We start from the raw sequence: 23,097 nt of genomic DNA on the forward strand, positions 1-23,097 counted from the left end.
TAGTCTTAACACAACTTGGTAGGATTATTTTTTGCTTTTCTCCCTTGGATTCTTGTATGGCACCTTCATATACTAAGAGAATTTGTCCTCAGGGAAGAGTCTTCAGGTCATTTCTAGCTAAGTTCCTCCAAGTCCTATGTCTAAACTATGTGATGTCATTAGAAACAGTGTATCACCTTGAATTTCTATGAGGCAATCAAAGGCAATGGCAATAGCCTGTTTCATTTGGAGGAGTCTCTGGAAGCCCCAACTAACAACTTGAAGAGAGGTTTCCCATGCCTGGCACTGGTATTTTTTTTTTATTAGAGTTGGCATTCATTCCAGGTTTGACAAGCACTCTTCTGGGAGATTCTATCCTATGCTGTGCCATCAAAGCAGTTTTTGAGTTTAAAAATTGAGTTTCACATCTCATTTTGCCCCCTAAAGAGTAAGACAGCAAATACTACTTTGTTGTTCTTTGTGACCACAAACATGAATATTTTTTTAGAGACACCATGGCGCTTGATTTCAGATCTTTCTTGCTTTATAGGGAGATAAATATGAATACTAGAGCATTTTACTTTAAACCAGTATTTTGTTTCCAGAATTGAGATGGATCAAAACTTTGACTTCTCTTCTCACACTGAAGAATTATCTGAAAACCTAACCCCAGGTGAGTGACTACACCACACCCTCAGGATTTAAGCAAAGTGCAATAGCCTATGAGAGTGGATGTTAAGGGGGAAGAATTTTTCAAAAGAGTTCTTCATGACCAGGTTGCCTCCTACATGGTGTGTAGGAAAGAGATGGAGCTGCCTCTCAGGCATCATCTTGAGAGTTCCAAAGGCTGTGTTTCCTGAGCAGCTTCATGAATTGCATGCTGTTGGGGAGTGTGAAGGTTTCAATGAGAATGGCCCCACAGGCTCAAAAATCTGAATGTTTGGTTCCAAGATGGTGGACTGTTTAGGAAGGATCAGGAAGTGTGGCCTTATCAGAGGAGGTGTGTCACTGGGGTGGGCTCTGGGATCTTAAAGTCCAAGCCAGATCCAGTCTCTCCCTCTCTCTGCCTATTGCTGGTGATTAGATAGAAGCTCTCAGCTACTACTCCAGGGACATGGCTGACTGCCTGCTACTATGCATGCCACCACAATCATCATGGCTCACCCTCTGAAACTGTAATCAAGCCCTCAGTTATATGCTTTCTTCTATAAGTTGTCTTGGTCATGGTGTCTCATCACAGCAATAGAACAGTAACTGAGGCCAGAAGTTGGACTGAACTCTCTGTAACATGGACCAAGGAGAGGAAGAATCTAAATAGGTTGCAGAGGGAGACTGAAGCAGATTTTTAAGGACTGGAAATATATGTTCTCCATTTGGTCATAAATTTATGGGGTAAGAACAGAAGATTCTGGAGATTAAATCACTAAATTTTGTAAGACATCTCAGTAGAGATAAATTCCATGTTCGGGTTTTCCTGGAAGTGTTTTCTGTGAGAGGTCCTTCACATAAGGAAAGAACAGTATTTCTAGAAATCAAAGCCTGGTTGTCTCCAGCAATGACTTCCATCCTATCCTACCAGAGTATCCACAGATTCCTAGGTTTCTAGGAATTTGACCTGAGATTTGTTGCTGTTTTTCAGGAGGCTGGGTAAACCCCACTTAGAAAAGGCACAGAGCCCTCTCTCACAGGGCCATGCCCCTGTGGTTTGTATGCAGCTTCCCCTGCAGTCTCCCTCACTGTGTCACTCAGAGCACAGTAGTACAGGGCAGAGTCTGCCAGCTGCACTGAGGACTTCTGGGGGTGGAAGGAGCTGCTGCTCTTATGGAGAGTGGCCTGGAACCCTTGGTGCTCTGTCCTCTTGTTGTCTATGGCGCTCCTCAGGAGTAGCTAAGGGGCTTTGTTGAGATACAGCACATACCAGAAAAGGAAAGTATCTGAGTAAGTGGTCTGATAAGTGCAGTTTATCTTCACAGGCAACCCCTCTATGACAGTAACCAGGACTTCTGTCTGGATTACTGAGTCTCCATTGCTCCTCCCTGAAAATAAATAAAATATAAATAAATAAGAACAAATTACTTTGCTATGTCAGGAAGAAGGTAAAGACTTCCAGAGTTGTAAGAAAATGACATCCACACTTAGGGTAAATGTAACTTACTGAGCATTAAGAGCAGCAGCAGAACTGAGCAGGTGTCAGGAAGCATGTTCATAGGAGAAAATGACACTTGGTTCTTGAGTGCACCAAACTCACAGGGCTAGTCTCCTGCAGGACCTTACTGAAACTGCTCACTCATAAACAAGGACCTCCTTCTGCACAGTGACAGTCTGTCATGTGAAGCCACTACCTGGATGCAGACATTGACCACTTCTGAAGGGACAGCGCCCTCTGCTGATTCCCCTTCAAACTGTACCACATGTGTCTGCACAAAATACTGTGAATAAACTTGAAACCTCACCCAAAGGAGGCAGGTCTCAAGTCCACAGTGGGATGTCTGAAATTACCAACGTTACTGAACTGTATGTATCCTGTGTGTCCCATCTGGGGCTGAGTGTGCCACAGCCTCTTCTCTGCAGCACAGTGAGTTCTGGTTCTCTGTGAAAATCACAATGTACTGCAAAAAGAAGCTTCTCTGATAAAGACTGACTGATGCACCATTGTGTGCTTATAACAATAATTCATTAAGAGTTGATCTAATAATATGTCCATTTAGCAGAGTAATAACCACAGGTTCTCTCATAGGGTCTATGTCTTGTCTAGTCACAAGTGCTTAGAGCCCCAAATGGTGCCACATATGAGCTTCAGCTTACGGAGCAGACCTTAAATCTAATCAGAAGTTAGTTGGTTACTCCCATTACATTTGTGCCATAATTGAACGAATGAGCATGTCTGCCAGGCTGTGGCTGTAGCTCATAGGATTTAGAGATCAGAAAGACTGGCAGTTCATTTTCTACTCCAGGAGTATGCATAGCACATTCTAGCACTATGGAGGCTGTCCAGTAGTAAGGAAGCTCAAGATGAGTATCAGCTTAATTTCTCCACGTTCTTTGACTTATTCAACAGGTTCTTACCATTGTGTTTCAAAAGGTGATCAATAGATTTGACGATATCCCATAATATATAGGGATCTATGGAACCACACTAGTCAATAGGAAGTAACCTATTCCTGGCACTTAGCTTTTTATTTGTTATCTTGTGCTGTCTAATAGGGGCATTGTTGCCCCATTACAGAGTAACTCCACTGAAACTCTTTATGTATGTGTAGATGTATTTATGAAGCTTCTATAATACACTTCTATGTGAATTTTCAAAAGGTATAATGGGAAAATCTTTTCCAGTTACATATCTGAGAAAGGTAAATATCTAGAATATAAAAAGAACTTTGAAAATCTAAACATCATTAAAACTAACAACCCAATGAAAAATAGAGCATGGAATTATACAAATAGTTCTCAAAAGATGAAGTACAAATGGTATCAACCCTACTAGATATCATGAAAATACATATAAAAATCACTTTGAGATTTTATTTTACTGAGAATGAATGGCTAATGCCCCCCCAAACCCCAAATGAATGTACCTCTGTTTAATTACCCATTCTTCAGCTAGTGGTCATCTAGGCTGTTTCTATTCCCTAGAGATCATGAAAAGACCAGCAATGAACATGGCTAATCAGAGATCTTTGGGTATATTCCAAAGAATACTTAACTGGACTATCTGGTAGATCTATTTCTAGATTTTGAGGAAACTTTACATTGACTTCCATAGTGATCCACCAGTTTGCATTCCCATCAGCATTAAATATATATTTCCCTTTCTCCAAATCCAAGCCAGTATTTCTCTTCATTTGCTTTTTGGATCCTAGCCATTCTTCCTGGAGTGCTATAAAATCTCAAAGGAGTTTTAATTTTTCATTTATGTAATAGCTAAAGATGCTGAACATTTTTAAATGTTTCTTAGTCATTTGTAATTCAAATCTTGAGTATTCTCTGTTGAGCTCCATGCTCCATTTTCAAATTGAATTTGTTTCTTAATGTTTAGGGATTTTTAGTTGTTTTTATATTCTACACACTAACCTTTTGTCATATATATAGCTTAAAAAGTTTTTCCCATTCACATGGTGAAGTCCTTAGCTGTGCAGAAGATGTTGAGTTTCATTTCAAGTGAAGAAATACAAGGTCACTACACTTGAAGACATTTATGTAAGAATGGCCTGAACTGAGCCTTGCATTTCAGTTTTTTAATCTAAGCTCGTAGCACTTTGCTTCAATCACAGATGCTTTTAAAGTCACAAGTTTGAAAGGGTTTGCCTTTCCTATTGATAACAGACTTTTCCTCATGAGAAGACAGAAGTACCAACTCCATCCATAGTTGGGGTTTGTAGGAAGCATCTCGGAGGGTTTGCATTACAGCAACAGGTACATGATAAACACTCCATCCGCAGCACAGGAGTAAGCAGCAGTGTGCACAGCTAGGAACAGGACAGGAAAAGATAGAGGTCTTCCTACTATCTAGGGGTTCTTGATCAATTCTTTTTCTCTACCAGTTAAAGAATTACAAAGCAGCAAAAATCTCCAGTGTAGCACATGGCAGTTGGGAAGAGACAGTAGACAGAATCAACTGATGAAGAGAAGCTTGTATTAGGAAGAGGAGAGAGAGGGGAAAAGAGGAGGGAGAAAGAAAGAGAGAGAGAGAGAGAGAGAGAGAGAGAGAGAGAGAGAGAGAGAGAGAGAGAGAGAGAGAACACAGAGAAAGACACTCTGCAGTGCAGAGAAGGCATTCAGGAACCCTAAACTCTGGTGTCTTCTCCAAGGCTGGTATTTAAGGGTCTCTAAGAGGTTTTACTCCCCTAACTTATGGTTGGTCAGTTTGAATAAAGACAAGGTAAATGATGGCCCACAGCTTTGACACAAACATGTGCTGATCAGGCCTTCAACTTGTTCAGGTTCAGTAGCAGCAGGAGGCTTATTGATGGAGAAAAGCCTCACCAGTCCTCTGTTTTAAACTGCCAAGCTTTATCTCAGATCAGCAGGGTGAAGATAAAGCCAGCCATCTTGGAAGTTCACCGTTTTTGTTAATGATGTGGCCCCTCTCCCTATCTCTCAGCCTATCAGTGAATCTCTTTAACTCCTGGTCCCTCCGTCAATGGTGATTTTTAGTCTTTCACTGTTTTTCTTTCACAGTTAAACTGATTAAGATTAGCAGGGCAGGGCCTCTACCTGAGTCCTGTCTGGGCTGCAGTAGGGCAGCTATGAAAGTTTTGTGACTGCAGTTCTTGGTGACATTTTCAGCTTCTTAGATGCTTAGGGCCTGAGGATTCTCTTCTGCTTGTAGGCTGTTCACCTCTAGACAGAGACACAAGCTAGAGATCAGAAGTCAGCATTTATACTTTCCAAGTGCACGATCAAATTATGAAAAACACCTGGCCTCTTCAATGGTGCATCCCCTGAACTTAGATGTCTCTGTTCCCATTACCAATAGATTGAACTCACTATCTAGTTGTAGGCATACAGCCACCAGAACTCCCAGAGTTTATCCAGTCCCCCCTCCTTTTTCTTTTCAACAGGGAATGCAGCTCTGGACTCTGATTTGGAATGAGGTTCCTAAGAGAGAAAAGTTAGTTCCCCCAATTGAGTGTGTGTTTAATCTATTTCCCAGAGCCCTGATTTTAACCTAACCAGTCAGAGGAAAGCTCAGTCTTCACACACACACACACACACACACACACACACACACACACACACACACACACGGGGAGGCATGGCTTAACATCAAGTCTTAAGGCACAGAAGCACCACCATCTTGCCATCTGTCATCTGGTGTTTGCCACCTCATTTTGCTACTTGAACATGGTATGAGAGAGTTGAGGGTCCAGAGCTGATTCAGAAGAAATTGCAAAGCTTTTTCATTCTCTGCCTTGTCCTAGAACAGATTGAGAGGAAACAGTTTAATTCATGTCTTCATGAATGAGGAAAGAGTTGTATCTAGATCCCAGGAATGTAGAGTTTGGAGTTTTATTTTGTTGGTTGGTTAGTTTTCAGTTTTTTGGGTTTTTTAGGTGACAGACCCTTTCACAATTCAGTAGTACGTGACCAAAGGCCCTGGTGTCAGACACTGACATTCACCAAAGATTGACCTGGGACAGTGGCTCTGAGTTTGTGATCTGCTGTCAATGAAGGCAAAAGACGTGGATTCTTGTATGGGTATGCAAAGTCAAGGTAATCTTTATTAAGAGAGTTACAGAAAAGTGAGAAATTAAAGAAAAGTGAGAGAAATTTCAGAGAGAGAATAATTTCAAGGAAGAAACTGTCACCCTCCTTGTCTAGGGTCTTTATAGGGCTGTGGAAGAGATTGGACAAGTGCTGACATAATTGTGTTGGGATTGGTTAGTTTTCTGGGTGATCACAGGCTGAACCAATAGAAGCCTCACACGCTCTATGCATGTCCCAAGCTGGAAGATGATCATGTGATGTTCAGGTACTACCTACCCAATTAGAAGTTGTTAAAGCTTCCCTCTACCCACCTCTGAGTTGTGCTTTCTGGAATGCTGACCTTGGCTGCCTCATAGCTGATAGTCACTGACTGGTATTAATACTTCTACCTTGCAGGTGTCTTTAGTGCTGTTAAATATATTAAACTTTTTATTTTCATAGCTAACAAGAAACATCTTCATGGAACCCAGAGAATACTGTGAGATTCCAAAAGGAAACTGAATTGGATCTACACAAAATTCAGCAAGGTGGAAACTGGTGGGAACCAAAATATACATGAGAACTTTGACACAGACTCCAAGAAGTTCAAAGGATGTTGCCATGGACACAACAGGAGCAGGGCCAGTGGTTTGCACCTGGATACCTCAGGAAATTCAGAGAGGTATAACCACATCTGAGACTCCATCTATGAAGCACTTGCCTTGAACAAACAGTGATAATGTGATCATCCAAATGAAAAGTCAGAGAGTATCTCCAAGCTGCAAAGAAGGAATGTGACTGAGTTCAAACAAGAGCCAACAATCAGATTAGTGTTGCTCTTAACCTTGGTCAAAGATGCTTTCTTTCGGTGAGTTGATGCAGAGATGCGTAACTGCCCAAAGTATTGAGAACAGGTGTTGAGTGTCCAAACCTAAGTGGGGTATCTGTATCAGCCCCTCCAAGGCTAGGAAAACGTCACAAAGGAGAGGGTTGAAAAATGTAGAAACCCAAGGATGCTCAAAGTGCTAAGAAAAAGAGACTGTGAGTGCTCAGCCACAGATGAAACACCTCTACCAACTCTACATCCCAAAAACGATTAGGGAATATCTTGGAAGAAAAGTGAAACAAAACAAACAAACAAACAAAAAACAGAACTAGAAGATGGGGAGAAGAGCTTCCAAATACTTTTCTCTGGACATGACAAGGCTGCTACACATGAACTCACAGGACCTGTGGTTACCTGTACCAGACATGCACAAAATCAAGACAGCTTGAAATTCAATCATGGAGGTGAAAGGGGCTCCTGAGGCCCTTTTCTTGCTGAGGAGCTATTGGCAATTGATGGCTGTTGGCACAAGGAGAGTCATTTTTCTTTAGGAAAGTGGCCACTTATAGGTTACCCTGTGTTAGTAGATGATCCCACACCCATAAGCACATGGTCAGCACTAACTAGATTCAGTGGGTAATGAAAAAAAGAGGATGAGAAGGAATATGAGACATGACGCTTAGAGCACCACGTGTTCAGGATGAGATATTTTCTTAAGGTAAATACTTTTCCGATCAAGCATATTCTAGTTCAGGCCTTATTATGGCCCAATAGGTTTTTGTGCAGGCTGCAGGTGTCTGGGGAGCACTGTGTTCTCACTGCACAAAGGTAGACAGCTGAGTCACTGGGCTGGGAGTCTCTGATGTGCAGGGAAACATGCCGACTGGCCTTGTTGAGGTGAACTGTGAATCTGCCTTCTTTTTTACCACTGGAGAATACAAACAGGAGCAACTCGGGGCCTTTCCCAGATCGCTGTCTGTACCAGCTGAAGTAATCAGAAGCACTATCACTGAAAGTGCAGTTGAAAGAGGCCATGGATCCCTCTGGGACACTGAGGGATTCCGGGTTCTGCTCCACCTTCTGCTGGCTGCTCACCCCTGTGAAGAGAGACAAGGGTCACACAAGGAAGACTAGATGCACATGGATGCTAACACTCTACAATGGCTTTTCCATGGGCCTCCCACTCCTTAACTAGAGATGAAAAAATCTGTGTTCCTACCATTATCCTATAGTAGGCAACAACTCCACGTATCACACCTTATATCTAAAAGAAGTGCCAAAACTCACAATTAAACTGAAGCCACAGGACCACTAGTGAAACACTCAAGGATTTCATTATTCTTTCTTCTCTCTTCACTGAGGATCCAGATTTTAAGCCTTGTTAAAAAAAAAAATCAGTTTCACATTTCTAATGTTTCTCCTTCAGGAAACATCAAGGTACTGTGCCACCAAGTAGGAAGACAAAGCTCTTTTCCCCACCCTTGTGACACCAACAAACCCCTCCCCCCCAAACTCTGTCACTCAAAACCACTTGAGAGGTCCCCCATGTCTCTAAGAAGAGACTGCCATCTTCTGGATTCTGACAGCGACCAAAGATTTGCTAAAAATAAACATTCTTATGTGAGCAGCTAAAAGTAAAAATCTGGAATCTTAGTTAAATGCAAACTTAAGAGACATTTGCTTCAATGTGAGGGAGCATGTATGAATGAATTTCAAGTTAAACTTCAAATATTTCCTGAGTTACCTCTGACAGCCACTTCCTTGTATTCAGTGATTCATACTTTCTATCACCAAATCTGAGTGAGGTTCTTGTAGCTCAGGAGTATTTCACACTCCATAACTTCTCTCTGAGCCAGACAATGCAGCTGTATAAAACACTTCCTCTTTGACTTTTGAAAGAACTTCTAATTAAAGAAATTCTAAAGAAACTGACTGGGTTAAAAATCTCACTTAGTAAATATGGTTTCATGTCAAAATCTGAGGAACAAATTTTTTGTCTTTGAGACAGAGTCTGCTTCGGTGGTTTGAATTAGAAAGCCCCTCTTAGGCTCATATGTTTGAATGTGTGGTTCCTAGTTGGTGGAACTGTTTGGTAAGAATTAAGATGTGTGGCCTTCTTGGAGGAGGTACATCATTGGGATGAGCTCAGAGGTTTCAAAACCCAAGCCATTCCCAGTTAGCTCTTTCTCTGTCTCCTGCTTGTGGATCAGGATGGAAGCTCTCTTCTCCTGCTCCAGCACTATGCCTTCCTGTCTGCCTGCCTGCTGCCATGCTACCTGCCATGATGGCCATGGACTTACCCTCTGAGCTGTAAGCCCCCATTAAACTGTTTTCTATAAGTTACCTGGTCATGGTGTGTCATCACAGTGATAGAAAAGTGACTAGTACAGAGTGTTGTGGTGAGAATGAAAATGGCCCCCACAGGTTCATAGGGAGTAGCACTAATAAGAGGTGTGGTCTTGTTGGAGGAAGTCTGTCACTAGGAGTGGGCTTTAAGCTGTCAAGTACTTAAGCCAAGCCCAGGGACTCTCTCTTCCTGATGCCTGCAGATCTGGATGTAGAACTCTCAGCTCCTTCTCAAGCACCATGTCTGCCTGTGTGCCACCATGCTTCCTGCCATGCTAACAATGGACGAGAACTTTGAACTGTAAGTCAGTCTTAGTTAAATGATTTCCTTTATAAGAGTTGCCATGATCATAGTGTTTCTTCAAAGTAACAGAAACCTTAATTAAAACACAGGGTCACTGTAGTCCTGGACGGCCCAGAATTTACTGTATAGACCCAGGTGGCCTAGAACTCACAGAGATCCACTAACCTCTGATTCTTGAGTTTTGCCTTTAAAGGCATGTACCACTATGCATGGCTATGAGGAACACTTTTTATTTTCTGTAATAATTTTATTTATTTTAATTGTCTTCAGTTTTAATTAAAACATAATTTTAACAGATATAGAGTTCAGAGTCCCTTACAATGCATCATTATATTTTGTACTAATGACACACTTGTGTCCAGCTAGCAAGCCAGAACTGTCTGGTGTGTAGAGCAGAAGTCAAGAAGCTCATGGTAACATCCTTTTCAAGAATATTTTGCTCTTTAAAAACAAAACAAAGGCTATTTCTCAATAAATGTGAGAGCCAAAATAGGCAAGGCCACAGCAGAAGAAAACATTCATCATGCCTTAGATAATGTCTAAAAATTCAATATGAAGCCTTAAAGACAGGACATGGGCCTAGGGCACAGTGTTTATGATAATCACACCTATTTGTAAGGTTTTTGACAAAAGACAGCATAAAATAGATAAGACATCAAATGCAGTAAAAGATGCAAGAACCACATCATGCTACAAGCAGTTTAACAGAGTTAATCCAGCTGAGATTGGGGGTGTCCTGCAAAAGTTAAACTTGATGGTAAGGGAGTGTGTAGTCCTATAGGTACATAGAGGACTGTTTTACCTTTGACCATGAGCCAAATAAAACCCCAGCACTACATTCCATGTCACACCTTCATTTTTAATGAAGTGAATGGTGATTTATTCCATAGTAAAAACTGTGATGATACTAAATTTGTATCAGTTTCAAATATGCAAATTGTATTAAAATGATGTCAGATACTTTTTTATACATGTAAAACTATACACATATTTACCTGTATGTTGCTAGGAATACATCTATAATTGTATCTTATGTATTGATCTTGTAAGCTAGGTAAAAAGGAACATGCAACAAAATATATTTGCTTTTTATTTATCTATGTAGCAGTGTTTATCACTGTTCATTAATTTTGTATGGCTCCAAGTTATTGCATATCACTTTTTTATTTCAGCCTGCAATATTATATTTAGGATTTCAATTTTTAAATTTTAAAAATATATGTTATTAATTTTTTCAGAATTTCACATAATATATTCTAATGCTATTTATACCCTATCTACTACCCATGGAAATCCCCAAACCTGTTGGGGTTGTCAGGACTATATGTTACTCTCTACAAACTGATGACAAGGCCTCCATGCTGAAGACAACACATAACTCATTAATCATGGAGAAGTTGAGCTGATGCCTACATGGAGCCTTCATCCCTAGGTTATAGGGATATAACCTAGGTTATAGAGATATAGGCATCTTTGTTATAGAAAGGTACTTTGCAAAGTATCAAAAGAGAAACATAAACACCAAAACAGTTACAAACCCTTGATCTACAATGATGTCCTGCTTGCAAGATGTACTAAGGCAAAGGTAGTAAAACTTGTGGGAGTAACCAACCAATAAATATCAGGTTTAACTCAAGGCCTACTTCAGGAGATGGAACCCATGCTCGATATTGCTTTGATGACCAAGAACCTGAGACTAGATAACCCAGGGACCTAGGGTAAAGGAAAATACTACTGTTTTAAAAATTGTAGCAATAAAATTTTCCTAAAGACATTCTGCTGTACTCATAGATCAATGTCTTGCTCAGTCATCATCAAAGAATTATCCTCCTACAGCAGATAAAAACAAATACTGTGACCTACAGACAGACATGTAGAGAGTGAGAGATCTTGAAACACCATAAATGAACCATCTGGATCACATTCCTCCACTTGGGATTAAGGAACCCTGCTGAAGAGGTGGCAGAAAAAGTGTAAGAGCCAGAAGGGATGGAGGACATCAAGAAAACAAGGCCCTCTAACTCAACATGATCAAAACACATATGAATTCAGAATGACTGAGGCAGCATGCACAGGACCTGGCGGATCTTCACCAGGTCCTTTGGGTATGTATTATGGCTTCCAGTTTAAAGTTTTTATGCAATTTCTGGGTGTGCAAACAAGTGGGTATCTGTTTCTTGTGCCTTCTCTTGGGTTCTTTCCTTTGATTGGTTTGTATTGCCTAACTCTAACCTGTTAGTTTTTGTCTTATCTTATTATGTTTTATTTTATCACAATCCTTTAGAAGCCTGGTTGTTTTCTAATGAGAGACAGAAAGGGAGTGGATCCAGAAGAGAGGGGAGGAAGGAGGAATTAGGAGTAGAGGACAGGGAAACTGTGATCAAGATATATTGTGTGAGAAAAAAAACTATTTTCAATAAAAGAAAAAATGGAGCAAAAGCAAGAGAATGCAGCATGGTAGATTTCTAAAGGCTTTCAGCTACCTTCCTCCTAAGTTCTGTGCAGTACAAATGTTAGGTGCTCTTTAGCTACTCTAGACTAGTCACCTGGCATAATATAATAGGCTCTCCTTACTGTGGGCCTCTGACTGAAGGCAAGGCTCTTCCTGGGACAGTATTTTAACCTGCGCCCACTCACAGTTCTAGTTTGTTATTTTTTGCATGATATGATAGGTGTTGTGAAACAAAAAAGAGCACAGGAAATTCACCAGTCTATCATTTCTACATCAAAAGTTTTTCATTTCTAGCCCTTCTTTCTTTCTCTGAAGTCTTCTTGTGTGTGTGTGTGTGTTTTTTAGTTTTGTTGTTGCTTTTGTGGTTGTTTGGAGAATAGTTCCAGTTTTTTCAGACAATGTATTTTGATCATGTTTTTACCCTCCCCCATTTCAGATTCTTTCCTTCTCCCTGCCCACCCAACCTTATATTTCCCCTCTTTCCCTTTCAAACTAACTAACTAAATAAATAAATAAATATCCTATAACAAAAAAAATCAAAGCAAACAAACACAACCAAATGAGACAAAAAACAAACAAACATGGAGTTCATTTTTTGTTGGCCAACTACTGTTGGGTATAAGACAATGGCGTGTGGTTCATATACTCAATGAGAACTCCACTGAAGAAAAAAAACAGGTTTTCCTTTTCCCAGCAGGTATCATTTCAAATAGCATCTCAGTTATGGGTAGGACCCCATCTCTACTTCCTGCTCTTATCCTCTCAGTAGTGGGACGCTGTCTGGTTTGAACCTATGCAGGTCTTCTGCCTTCTGCCACAATCTCTGTGAGTTCACGTGAGTATCAGTCCTATTTTGTCAGAAAGACACTATTTGCTTGGAGTCAACCACCACTTCTGGCTGTTACAATCTTTCCACCTCCTCTTCCACATAGACTCTTGAGTCTTTAGGAGAGGGGAATGATGAAGACATCCCATTTAGGACTGAGTACTCCAAAGTCTCTCACTCTCTGCTCATTGTCCTGTTGTTATTGTTTGTGTTACTGTTCATCTACTGAAAGAAGAAGCTTCTCTGATATGGTTTAGCATTGTAATGTACTCATCTATGGGTATATAAATATGTCATAAGTAGTTATTTTATTGCCATGTCCCCTTGGACAGATTAGTAGTATTAGGTTTTCCCCTAGGCCAGTGAGCTATCTAGTCTCAGGTTCTTGTCCACTTCAGCAGTGATGGACACAGGTTGGAGCTGAAATCCACTTTCTAAAAAGTGTTTGCTTTCTCCCATAGCATCTGTGACGATATTGCTCCAATGCATCTTGCAGGGGTTATTGTGATAGAATTTGTAGCTGGTGGTAATGACGATTACCTTTCTTTTCTAGTACCATGCAGTGTACCTTCCAGCACTGTGAATACTAGTCAGTAGGGATAAAATTTCTAGTTGAACACTAACTCACCTTCTCTGTGTTTAGTGTCATGAGTAGTAAGGCAATAGGAATAAGTAGTAAGCAATAGGACCTTACTGTTAGGTTGTGGAGAGAAATCAATAGCCTTGGAAATAGGCTACACTGTCTGCTGGTGGGAGTGCAGACTAGTACAGCCATGTGGAAACCAGTGTGGAAGTTCCTCAAAAAGCTAAAAATAGATCCGATACACCACTCTTGGGCTTATACCCCAAAGTATTTCATATCTTACTAAAGAGATACATGCTTATCCATGTTATTTATTCTCTGGGAATAATAGCCAAAAATTGTAAACTGCCTAGATGTCCATGATGAATGGGTAATGAGAATGTGGGAAATTTACACAGTGAAATATTAGTCAGTTGTAGAAAAAGAAAAAAAGAAAGAAAGAAAAGTGTAGGCAAGTGGATGGAACTAGAAGAAAAAATCATCCTGACTGAGAAAACTGGACTGAAAAAGACAAATACTGCAGGTTTTCACTTGTGAATGGATGTTAGCTTTTAAGCTTTTGATATGCGTGCTATAAAATGAATGATCACCTAGGTTACATATTTAGTAAGGGACTCAGAGAGAAGAGAGAATCTTGATGGAAAGGGGAAATAGAATACAGAGTTATGAAGAGATAAAGGTAAATTAGAATAGGGCAGGATAAGAGAGAAGGGTAAAGAAAGAGTAAAGGGAGGGGCAACTAACACTAAAGCCATCTGAAAAACCACATGGAACCCTGCTACGGTAGAAGCTTCCTAAAATATATATAGGAAAGAATGAAAATGGAGTCATCATAGGATGGGGAGAGAAAGTCCCAACTACATTTCGTATGTCACCAAGTGAAACATACAGTTCCAGGAAGGGGAAACATCTTGTTGAGTCATTGGCCAAAGAGTTCCCATGCCCCCCCCAACACACACACACACACACACACACACACACACACACACACACACACACACACACACACATTACAGGCTCTGAAGTCTCATTAAAATTTGTTTTTTCCTGTCCTCCAGGCTTGGAAACTTTACTAAACAGAAGGAATGGGAAGAGAGCTCTACAGCTTTCTGAAAGCACAAAACACACTGGTTCTTTCCTTTTTCTAGCCATAGCTCAGTCAGCACTGTGCATCCTCCTGCTGTCAGCTTCACCAGAGAGTTGTTAAACTGGCCTCTACGTCCAGCATGGTGACACAGCCCTTAATTCCAGAACCTCAGGGGCTGATCCAAGAGGATCCCAAATTTTAAGCCAGCCTGAACTGACTGAGTTTTGTCTACATGCCAAGACCTTGTCTCCAAAATCCTCCATTACCACACCAACAAGAATAATAATAAACTTAATTGTAGTTAATCCATCTGGATTCTCTTACTGGAAGATATGGTTTTAGATCAGGACAATAACTGCTTGTTAGTTCACTATCCCGTTAGACACTGCAGAGTGGTCCAAGAGGGTCTAATGGCAAACACAATGAATCTCTGCAAATCTCATAAAACTATCCTTACCCTTGTTCTCTTTTTCCTTATTGTTGTAGTTAAGTTTCTATTATTGTGAAGAGGCATCATGACCAAAGGAACTTAGAGAAGAAAGAGTTTATTTGGAGCTTACACTTCAGAGAGTGAGTCTACGATCACCAAGGCAAGAGCAACGGCAACAGGTAGGCAGACATGACAATGGAACAGAGCTGGGAGCTTACATTTTTGATAAACAAGCATGAAGCAGAAAGAGAAAGCTAACTAGAATGGCATAAATCTCTTTAAACTTCAAAACCTGCCTCCGGTGACCTCCTTCAATAAGCACAAACCTCCTAACCCTTCCCAAATAATTCTACCAACTGGTAGCCAAGCATTCAAATATATAAGCCTATGGGAGATGCTCTCATTCAAACCGCCTCACTTACAGAACAACGTTCAGGTATAACTAAGAGATTATGAAGAAAAGAAAACAAAAAAAGGAAGGGACGAAGGAAGGGACGGAGGGAGGGAAGGAGAGAGAGAGAGAGAGAGAGAGAGAGAGAGAGAGAGAGAGAGAGAGAGAGCGAGAGAGAGAGAGAACTAAAGAAAGAAAGAGAAAAAAAATGTAAAAAGAAGGAAAGGAAGAAAAGAAAAAAGGAAAGAGGAATTTTGCTGTGGGATGTTCTGTATGGCAAATGTGTTGCTGATTAGTCATTAAATAAAACACTGATTGGCCATTGGCTAGGCAGGAAGTGTAGGCGGGACAAGGAGGAGAATAAAGCTGGGAAGTGGAAGGCTGAGTCAGAGAGATACTGCCAGCTGCCACGATGACAAACAGCATGTGAAGATGCCGGTAAGCCACGAGCCATGTGGCAAGGTATAGATTAATGGAAATGGATTAATTTAAGCTGTAAGAACAGTTAGCAAGAAGCCTGCCACGGCCATACAGTTTGTAACCAATGTAAGTAAGTCTCTGTGTTTACTTGGTCGGGTCTGAGCGTCTGTGGGACTGGCAGGTGAGAGAGTTTGTCCTGACTGTGGGCCAGGCAGGAAAACTCTAACTACAGAATTTTATGATTTTATGCTAGAAGAAAAAAAAAGTTATCAATTGGCATGGGATGTTCCTTGTCCCTTTGGGTGTGGAAGGGTATGCAATTAATGCTCTTTTTTTCTTAATCAACTATTATAGCTCAGAAAAATAAAAATAGTCAGCTCTTTGTGAATCTCTTGTGCACTACATGTTTTATTGGATTTGTCAATAACATGACTACCCTACCTGTACCATTTCCCTGAGTTATGACATAAGGATGCAAACTAAAAGTTACTGTTACTGTGATGAACACTATGACCAAAAGCAATTAGGAAAGGAAAGGGTTTATTTGGCTTCCCCTTCAACACTGTAGTCCATCGTTGAAGGACGTCAGGACAAGAATTCAAACAGAGTAGGAACCAGGAGGCAGGAGCTGATGCAGAGATCATGAAGGGGTGTAGATGAATTTCTAAATGATCTTATTAAATAAAAAACACAGAGCCAAATATAGAGGTGAAATACTTAGAGAGATCAGGGAAATAGGGAGAGGTACAGCTAACCTTACCTCACCAACTTAGCAGCTTCCATATGTGAGATCCTTCCTGTCTACCCATGCCTTAATATGCCTTGCTTTTCTGCCCTCTCATTGGCTATCTTAGCCCAGCTACCTTACTTCCTTGTTACTCTGTCTGTACAGACCTCCAGGCCTCTATGGTTGGTACTGGGATTAAAGGCGTGTGTCACCATGCTTGGCTCTGTTCCCTAGTATGATCTTGAACACACAGAAACACTTCCTACTAAGTGATCAGATTAAGGGTGTGTGTTGCCTGACTTTGTTTACTTAAAATGGCTGGCCTTTCCCCCTTGATCTCCAGGCAAGCTTTATTTATCAAAGCACAAATAAAATATCACCACATTTCAACACAAATAAAATATCACCACAAAGGGGTGCTGCTTTCTGGCTTGTTCATCATGACTTTCTCAGCCTGTTTTCCTATAGAATCCAAAACTATGTGCCCAGGGATGTCAGCACCCATAATTGGACTGCCCCACCCAGTGAATCACTAATTAAGAGAATGCCTTACAGCCAGAACTTATGGAGGCACTTTCTCTACTGCGGTTCCTTCCTTTCAGATAACTCTAGCTAATGTCAAGTTGACATAAAACCAGCCAGTACAGATAGTATGTCCCTCTGAGACAGTAGAAAACTCACTACTTCTATTGAAGCAGGAGAATCACCAAGATCAGAATTCTATTCAACTGTAAAGAAAATGAAATCATAAAATTTGCAGGTAAATGGACAGAAATCAAAACTATTGTACTGAGTGAGGTAACCCTGACCCAGAGAGAAAAACACTATGTGTTCTGTTGTATTTGTGGTTCCTAGCCTGAATCTTCAGATGTGAGGACACAGCCTGTAGTAACCACAGAAACTATGAAACTAAAAACACGCCACTGGGAGAAATGGAAGAAGGAGTCCTAGAAAGGTGGACAGTAGGATACAGGTGCTACAAAGGGGAAAATTTGAAAGCCAAAAATAGTATTTAACTTGGAAGAGGGAAAGAATGAACTACAGAAGGTGCTAAGGATGTCTGAAAAAGCCATAGGAAAGCACATAATTCCATCTTTATTTAAAAATACACGCTGTGTGTGTGCATGTGTAGCTAGTTGATAGATGGTAGATATACAGATTGATGATAGATGGATAGACAGAGAGAGAGAGAGAGAGAGAGAGAGAGAGAGAGAGAGAGAGAGAGAGAGAGAGAGAGAGGCAGATAGTAGATGATAGGTAATAGTTTGAATGAACGTGCTCCACTTGGAGGGATAATGCTCTTCCCAAGAAGAGCTATCTAACAAACTATCTAACAAAGCCCTAGTGCTAAGCATCGGAAACTTTCCTTGAGATGTTGGTCAGAGAAGTCAAAGAGACTCTCAAAACAGCATGTTTTGTTGCCATTGTCACTGATTGCCTCCCAGAACCTGAAGGTAAGAGCCTATTGTTTAAGACAGCACACACTTGAGATTCAAGATTTTGGAGAATCAAGTTGGGCCCATCCTTGAAATTTCTTTTCTAAGAATTAGCTCTCACAATATCCAAAGGAGAAAAGTAATCAAGAGTCCTACTTATGTATACTGTGTATGAACCACAAAAAAAAATGACTAACTTTATACATAGTATATCTTGGTAGCTGCCAACATCTGTCTAGCTGGACTTAAAGTCCATTCAATAGAAAGAAATCCATGTCTGGTATTTAAACCTAGCTCATGTACCCATGGCCAATGATGCCATGATCCCTACAAGAGAGCATACTAATGTCACTTCCCTAAACCAGTATAAGTTCTAACAAAATTCTAAATATTGATCATTATACACACAGATAAGCTCTCACCTCTCATCAAAGGAGCTTCATTTTGCAGCAAACAAAAGAGACAATTACAGATGTCCAAAATTGGTCAAAGTGCAGACCACAACTAACCATAGAGTATCCAACCTCAACTGATATGTCTACAATCCAACCCCTACACTCAAGGCTCAAGGAACATTGAGGAAGGAGAAGATGAAAGACTTAAAGAGCCAGAAGACCAGGACATCTGCTGTGAGACTGTGTCTTCTGTATATGACAGGGAAGCTGCACCCAAGAAATATCAAAAAATGTGATCAACTAAACAAGACCTGCAAAATGACAGTGCCAACTGACATGTCAGCATAGATACGGGAAATCTCATAAGGTCCCACTCCTGGATGAAGAGATGCAAACAATTGACAATTAATGTTTACTGAGACCAGGAGAATCAGCTTTCCCCAGGGGTAAGACTTGACAGATTATCCAATCACAAGAGGTCATTCTAAACACATTCACATAGGAGCAACACTAAATGGACTCAGTGAGATGTATTTGTGTGTGTGTGTGTGTGTGTGTGTGTGTGTGTGTGTGTGTGTGTGTGTGTCTGAAACAGTAATTAAAGAGGAAGACATGAGTTTGAGATGGAGTAAGGAAAATGTGGGAGGAGATGAAGAGGGAGGGTGAAGTAGAAATTATGTAAGTATGATACACCTGTATGAAATTCTCAAAAATGTTTAAATTAGAAATAATGATTCTTCTTTGTAAAAGGTTAACATATGAGAGAAGGAAGACTGGATGCCTTTCCTCACCTGGACCTCATCTAAGGAACTTGGGTTGTCCAAAAACACTCAGGCAAAATGCATGATAGAGATGGGGATTCTATGGATCTTGTGAAGAACTGTAGACAGTGTGGTCAGATGTTTTTGGACTCTCTCCTCAGCTCATTAGCACACATCCATTCTTAGGAGTGTTTTTCCTTCTTAATAAGCTATTTCTGTTTCCATGTTTAAGCATGTGTTTCTGGTGCAATCCTTTTTCCTGGGACACAAGAGTGTGGTACTGGCTGCCCTCTGCATACATATCTGTGGCTGAGCATATTTCCTTGACATTCTGAGCTTTCTCACTGTTTCTCTGACCTCTGCGGTGAACTGAAAAGGCTAACATTTTCTCCATCTCCTCACCTCATGGCGGCTCCCAGGATGTTCTACTTTCCAATACTGTTGTTTGTCTCTCAAAATCTATTAAAATTGTCCTCAAGCTTTCTTTCCAGACTGTTTTAAAATTGTCTTTCTAATGAGACTAATCAGCCAAAAAGGGAAATTCAGTTCCCTAGTACAGTGTTAAAAAGACTGTTCTGTCACCTATGTGTCCTTGAAGCCTCCAGGACCAGGTTTTGGTACTGGCTGCAAGTATGTGTGGAGCATGGTGCTCCCACCACGCAGATGTAGGAGGCAGTGTCCTCGAGCTGGGAGGCTGTGATGTGCAGGGTGCTGTGCTGAGCATCTGCATCCAGAGATGCTGAATATCTTCCACTTGACTTTTTGTTCTCTATGTAAGTCATGACTGCCAGAGACACAAGACCTCTGCCTGTGTCTTGTCGGTACCACCTTAAGTTGCCAGCGGGGCTCACAGTGTAATAGCAATGAAGGACGCAGTTCTCTCCCTCCAGGACAGCCAGGAGCTTAGGACTCTGCTCCACTTGGGTCTTGCCAGCAACCCCTATTCAGAAAACAGTGTGAAATTCCAGAAATCAATCATCCACACTTAGTACTTGTAGTTCATATCCTTCTTTACTCTACACATGAATCTCAGGTGATCTAGAAATAGGCATATTTTCCTCCCTCCATCTATCCCAAGGTATTACATCTTTTCCCCAAATCCTAAATAAAAAAATATTCTTTGACTTCCCATGGCCCCTGGCTAAAACCTCCTGTAACTTACACTGTAAATACAGCCATAAAACCACCCAGCAGGCACTCAGGTGCTTCTCCATGGTTGTTCTGCAGAAGTCTGCCCCCAAAGCTGCGGCCTATTTCACCAGCTGTTTCTGATGAAATAGAAACAGTAACATAAAGGAAGGCTCAGGAAGTATAGCCAGCCAATCAGAGACCTGATACACACCTCAGCTCCTGGAGACAGGACCAATGCAAACACTGCCATCTTGGGGTGAGAGCTGGACTTGCTCAAGACTTTTGGGTAAACTTTTTGAGGTTCCTTTTCACTGCTGGCAATGTTATTCCAGGTGTAAATTCTTACCTATCCATAGAAACACACAGTAGAGTGTCAATTAGATTCTATTTCAGGGTCTCAGTTCAATTCTGGCTCTACATAGGACATTAGACAGGACAGGTAATGTTTACTTTCCTCATCTGAAATCAGATGCCTAATGATTTTTCAAGGTTTGAATTGAAATGATCCATGGCAGAGGCTAGTGGTGATGACTAGCCTGAGCTTAGTCTGAACCTAAAATGAAAATTCCTTCAGAATGTGACTTTTCCCCTGTTCTATTTGCTACTGTGTCACCAGTTTTTTTGTTTTTTGTTTTTTTTTTAAATGAGTTTTGTCAAGAAACAGATACATTAAAATTCTGTTTAAAAATGAAATATTTTTCTTAATTCTTTGACAATTTCACATCTGCATACAATATATTTTTGAATGAATGTTAAATTGTGCTCTCATGGTAATGGTAGGACTTTTAATCAGGCATTATTAGTTCAACAATACTTTTCAAGACCTACTGTTGTCAAATGCTGTCATAGATGCTAAGGACTGGCAGTGCTCTGTGCTCCTGAATTAAACACTGACAGAGGAAAAGTCGAGGATCCCGCACAGGTAGTGAAAAGTGGTAAGTGCTGAAGATCTTGAAAATTCCTTTCTTAATGCTTCTCATTTCTCAGTGAAATTGAAGCCAATGAAAATGTGAAAGTTGTTTGGATAAGTGAAGGTTTACTGTACATCTGAGATCTGATGCATAGAGATGGAGAAAGCAAAGGAATAGACACATAGCTTGCCTGAGAAATCAAAAGGAAACCAGAATAGTCCAATCATACAGGACAAAACATGTTCCTAATAGAGAATGATGAGAGGTAAAGACAGTGTGATCACTGGTTTTATGACAGTGGCGCAAGCCAACAGTACCCAGATCTAACACTAATCTAAATCTCACTGTGAAATAGGTGGATCTCATGTGATCATTTGAAGGGTATATGAGAAAAATGTTAGTTAGGCATAGTGACTTTTGCCTTTATTGTCAAAACTTGGAGGCAGAGGCAGGGGCATCTCTGTGAGTCTGAGGCCAGCCTGGTCTACCAAGAGTTCCAGGACAGTCAAAACTACATAGAGAGACCCCATCTCAAAGAAAGAGAGGGAAAGAGAGAGAAGGAGAAGGAGGAAGAGGAGGAAGAGGAGGAAAATATGATGGGGTTCCCCCAAATAGAAGAAATCCTGTCTGATTTACCCTGAAAGTGACCTGTCTCCTGCACAATGAGTGTCCCTCTCTTTAGCTCTTCATGTTGCTGTTTGCATGTGAGTTTCTGCTCTTCCTCCTTCTCCTTAAGAATTCCACAGGGCTTTGTAAGGGAAGAATGGCATGCTTTCTGGTACCTTTCCTACCAAACCCTGTTAGGTCACATTACACAGATGTCTCTTTCTCCATCACATTTGATTAAATAAAGATAGATAATGTTTTAAATGTGGCTCAGTGGCAGACCACTTGCCTGGCAAGTTTAAGGCTCTGGGTTGATTCCTAGCACTGCAGGAAAATAACTTAAGATCAGACCCCAGGGACTGCTTCATTCTTTTAATAGTTTGTGAAGTTGTGTGGTCTGGCATGAGAACATTTACATTATTTTCACCAACAGAGATTGTAAGCCCACACACCACAGGGTGTGCTGAAGCCAGGGAGATTTCAGAGGCAGGTGCTCAGCAGCCAGACCACCTGTTGCCTCTCAGTTTGTGTTCAACTTCCCCTGCAGTTTGTGACACCGTGTCACTCAGAGCACAGTAGTACACAGCCGAGTCTGACTCTTGGACCGAGGCTTTCTGCAAGTGGAAGGAAGTGGATCCTTTATCATATGTAGCTTCAAAACCTCTGCTGCTTCCCTTTTCGCCAGCCGTAATGACTTTCAGGAGGAGCTGTAGACTTTCTCCAGGATATTGAACATACCAGAAAAGAGTAGGGAACACTATATTTGTGATTGAATATGTGCAATTTATTGTCAGGAACTGGCCTTCTGAGATGGTCACTTGGCCACCTGTTTGAGTCACAGAGTCTCCATGGGTCCTTCCTAGAGAGAGAGATAGAGATAGACAGACAGAGAGAGAGAGAGAGAGTTAGTTCTGTGTCACCCTGAGGATAATGCTCTTAGATAACTTACAGCTAGAGACTTTGGTGTTTACATCCCTTTACTTACCGAGTATGAGGAGTATCGCAGACACGAAGCCTGGAGAAGAGTTCATCTTTAGCGTCATGTGGAAAATGGTCTTGATGCTTAGCATGAAGAATTGTAAACTCCGAGAAAGGATGAGGCTCCTCAGGTACAAATCACACAGGAAATGAGCCTCTGTTAGGAAACTGCACCCCCTGGTGGACAGGAATTGAACTGAGGATGAATGTTACCCTGTGCCTCCTCCCTTGTCTTAATAAGGCATATGTTCAGTCTTTAAGACCTTGTACATGTAAAGACAGCTATCATCTTACCCATTACAGAATGGCCAAGATAATAAAA

General features: G+C 41.0%; 1 gene segment (V, D, J or C); it reads right to left on the reverse strand.

Annotated features, from left to right (window-relative positions):
- Positions 1-19,727: 19,727 nt before the first annotated feature.
- LOC128106935 (T cell receptor alpha variable 10-like) lies at positions 19,728-22,828 on the reverse strand. The segment is given in 2 exon segments: positions 19,728-20,089; positions 22,783-22,828. Coding segments are annotated over 2 exon segments (408 nt in total).
- Between the last annotated feature and the right edge of the window lie 269 nt (positions 22,829-23,097).

The sequence above is a fragment of the Peromyscus californicus genome, unplaced genomic scaffold, assembly GCF_007827085.1.
Source record: "Peromyscus californicus insignis strain IS unplaced genomic scaffold, ASM782708v3 Scaffold_12__1_contigs__length_115047231, whole genome shotgun sequence".
Taxonomy (NCBI): Eukaryota; Metazoa; Chordata; class Mammalia; order Rodentia; family Cricetidae; genus Peromyscus; species Peromyscus californicus.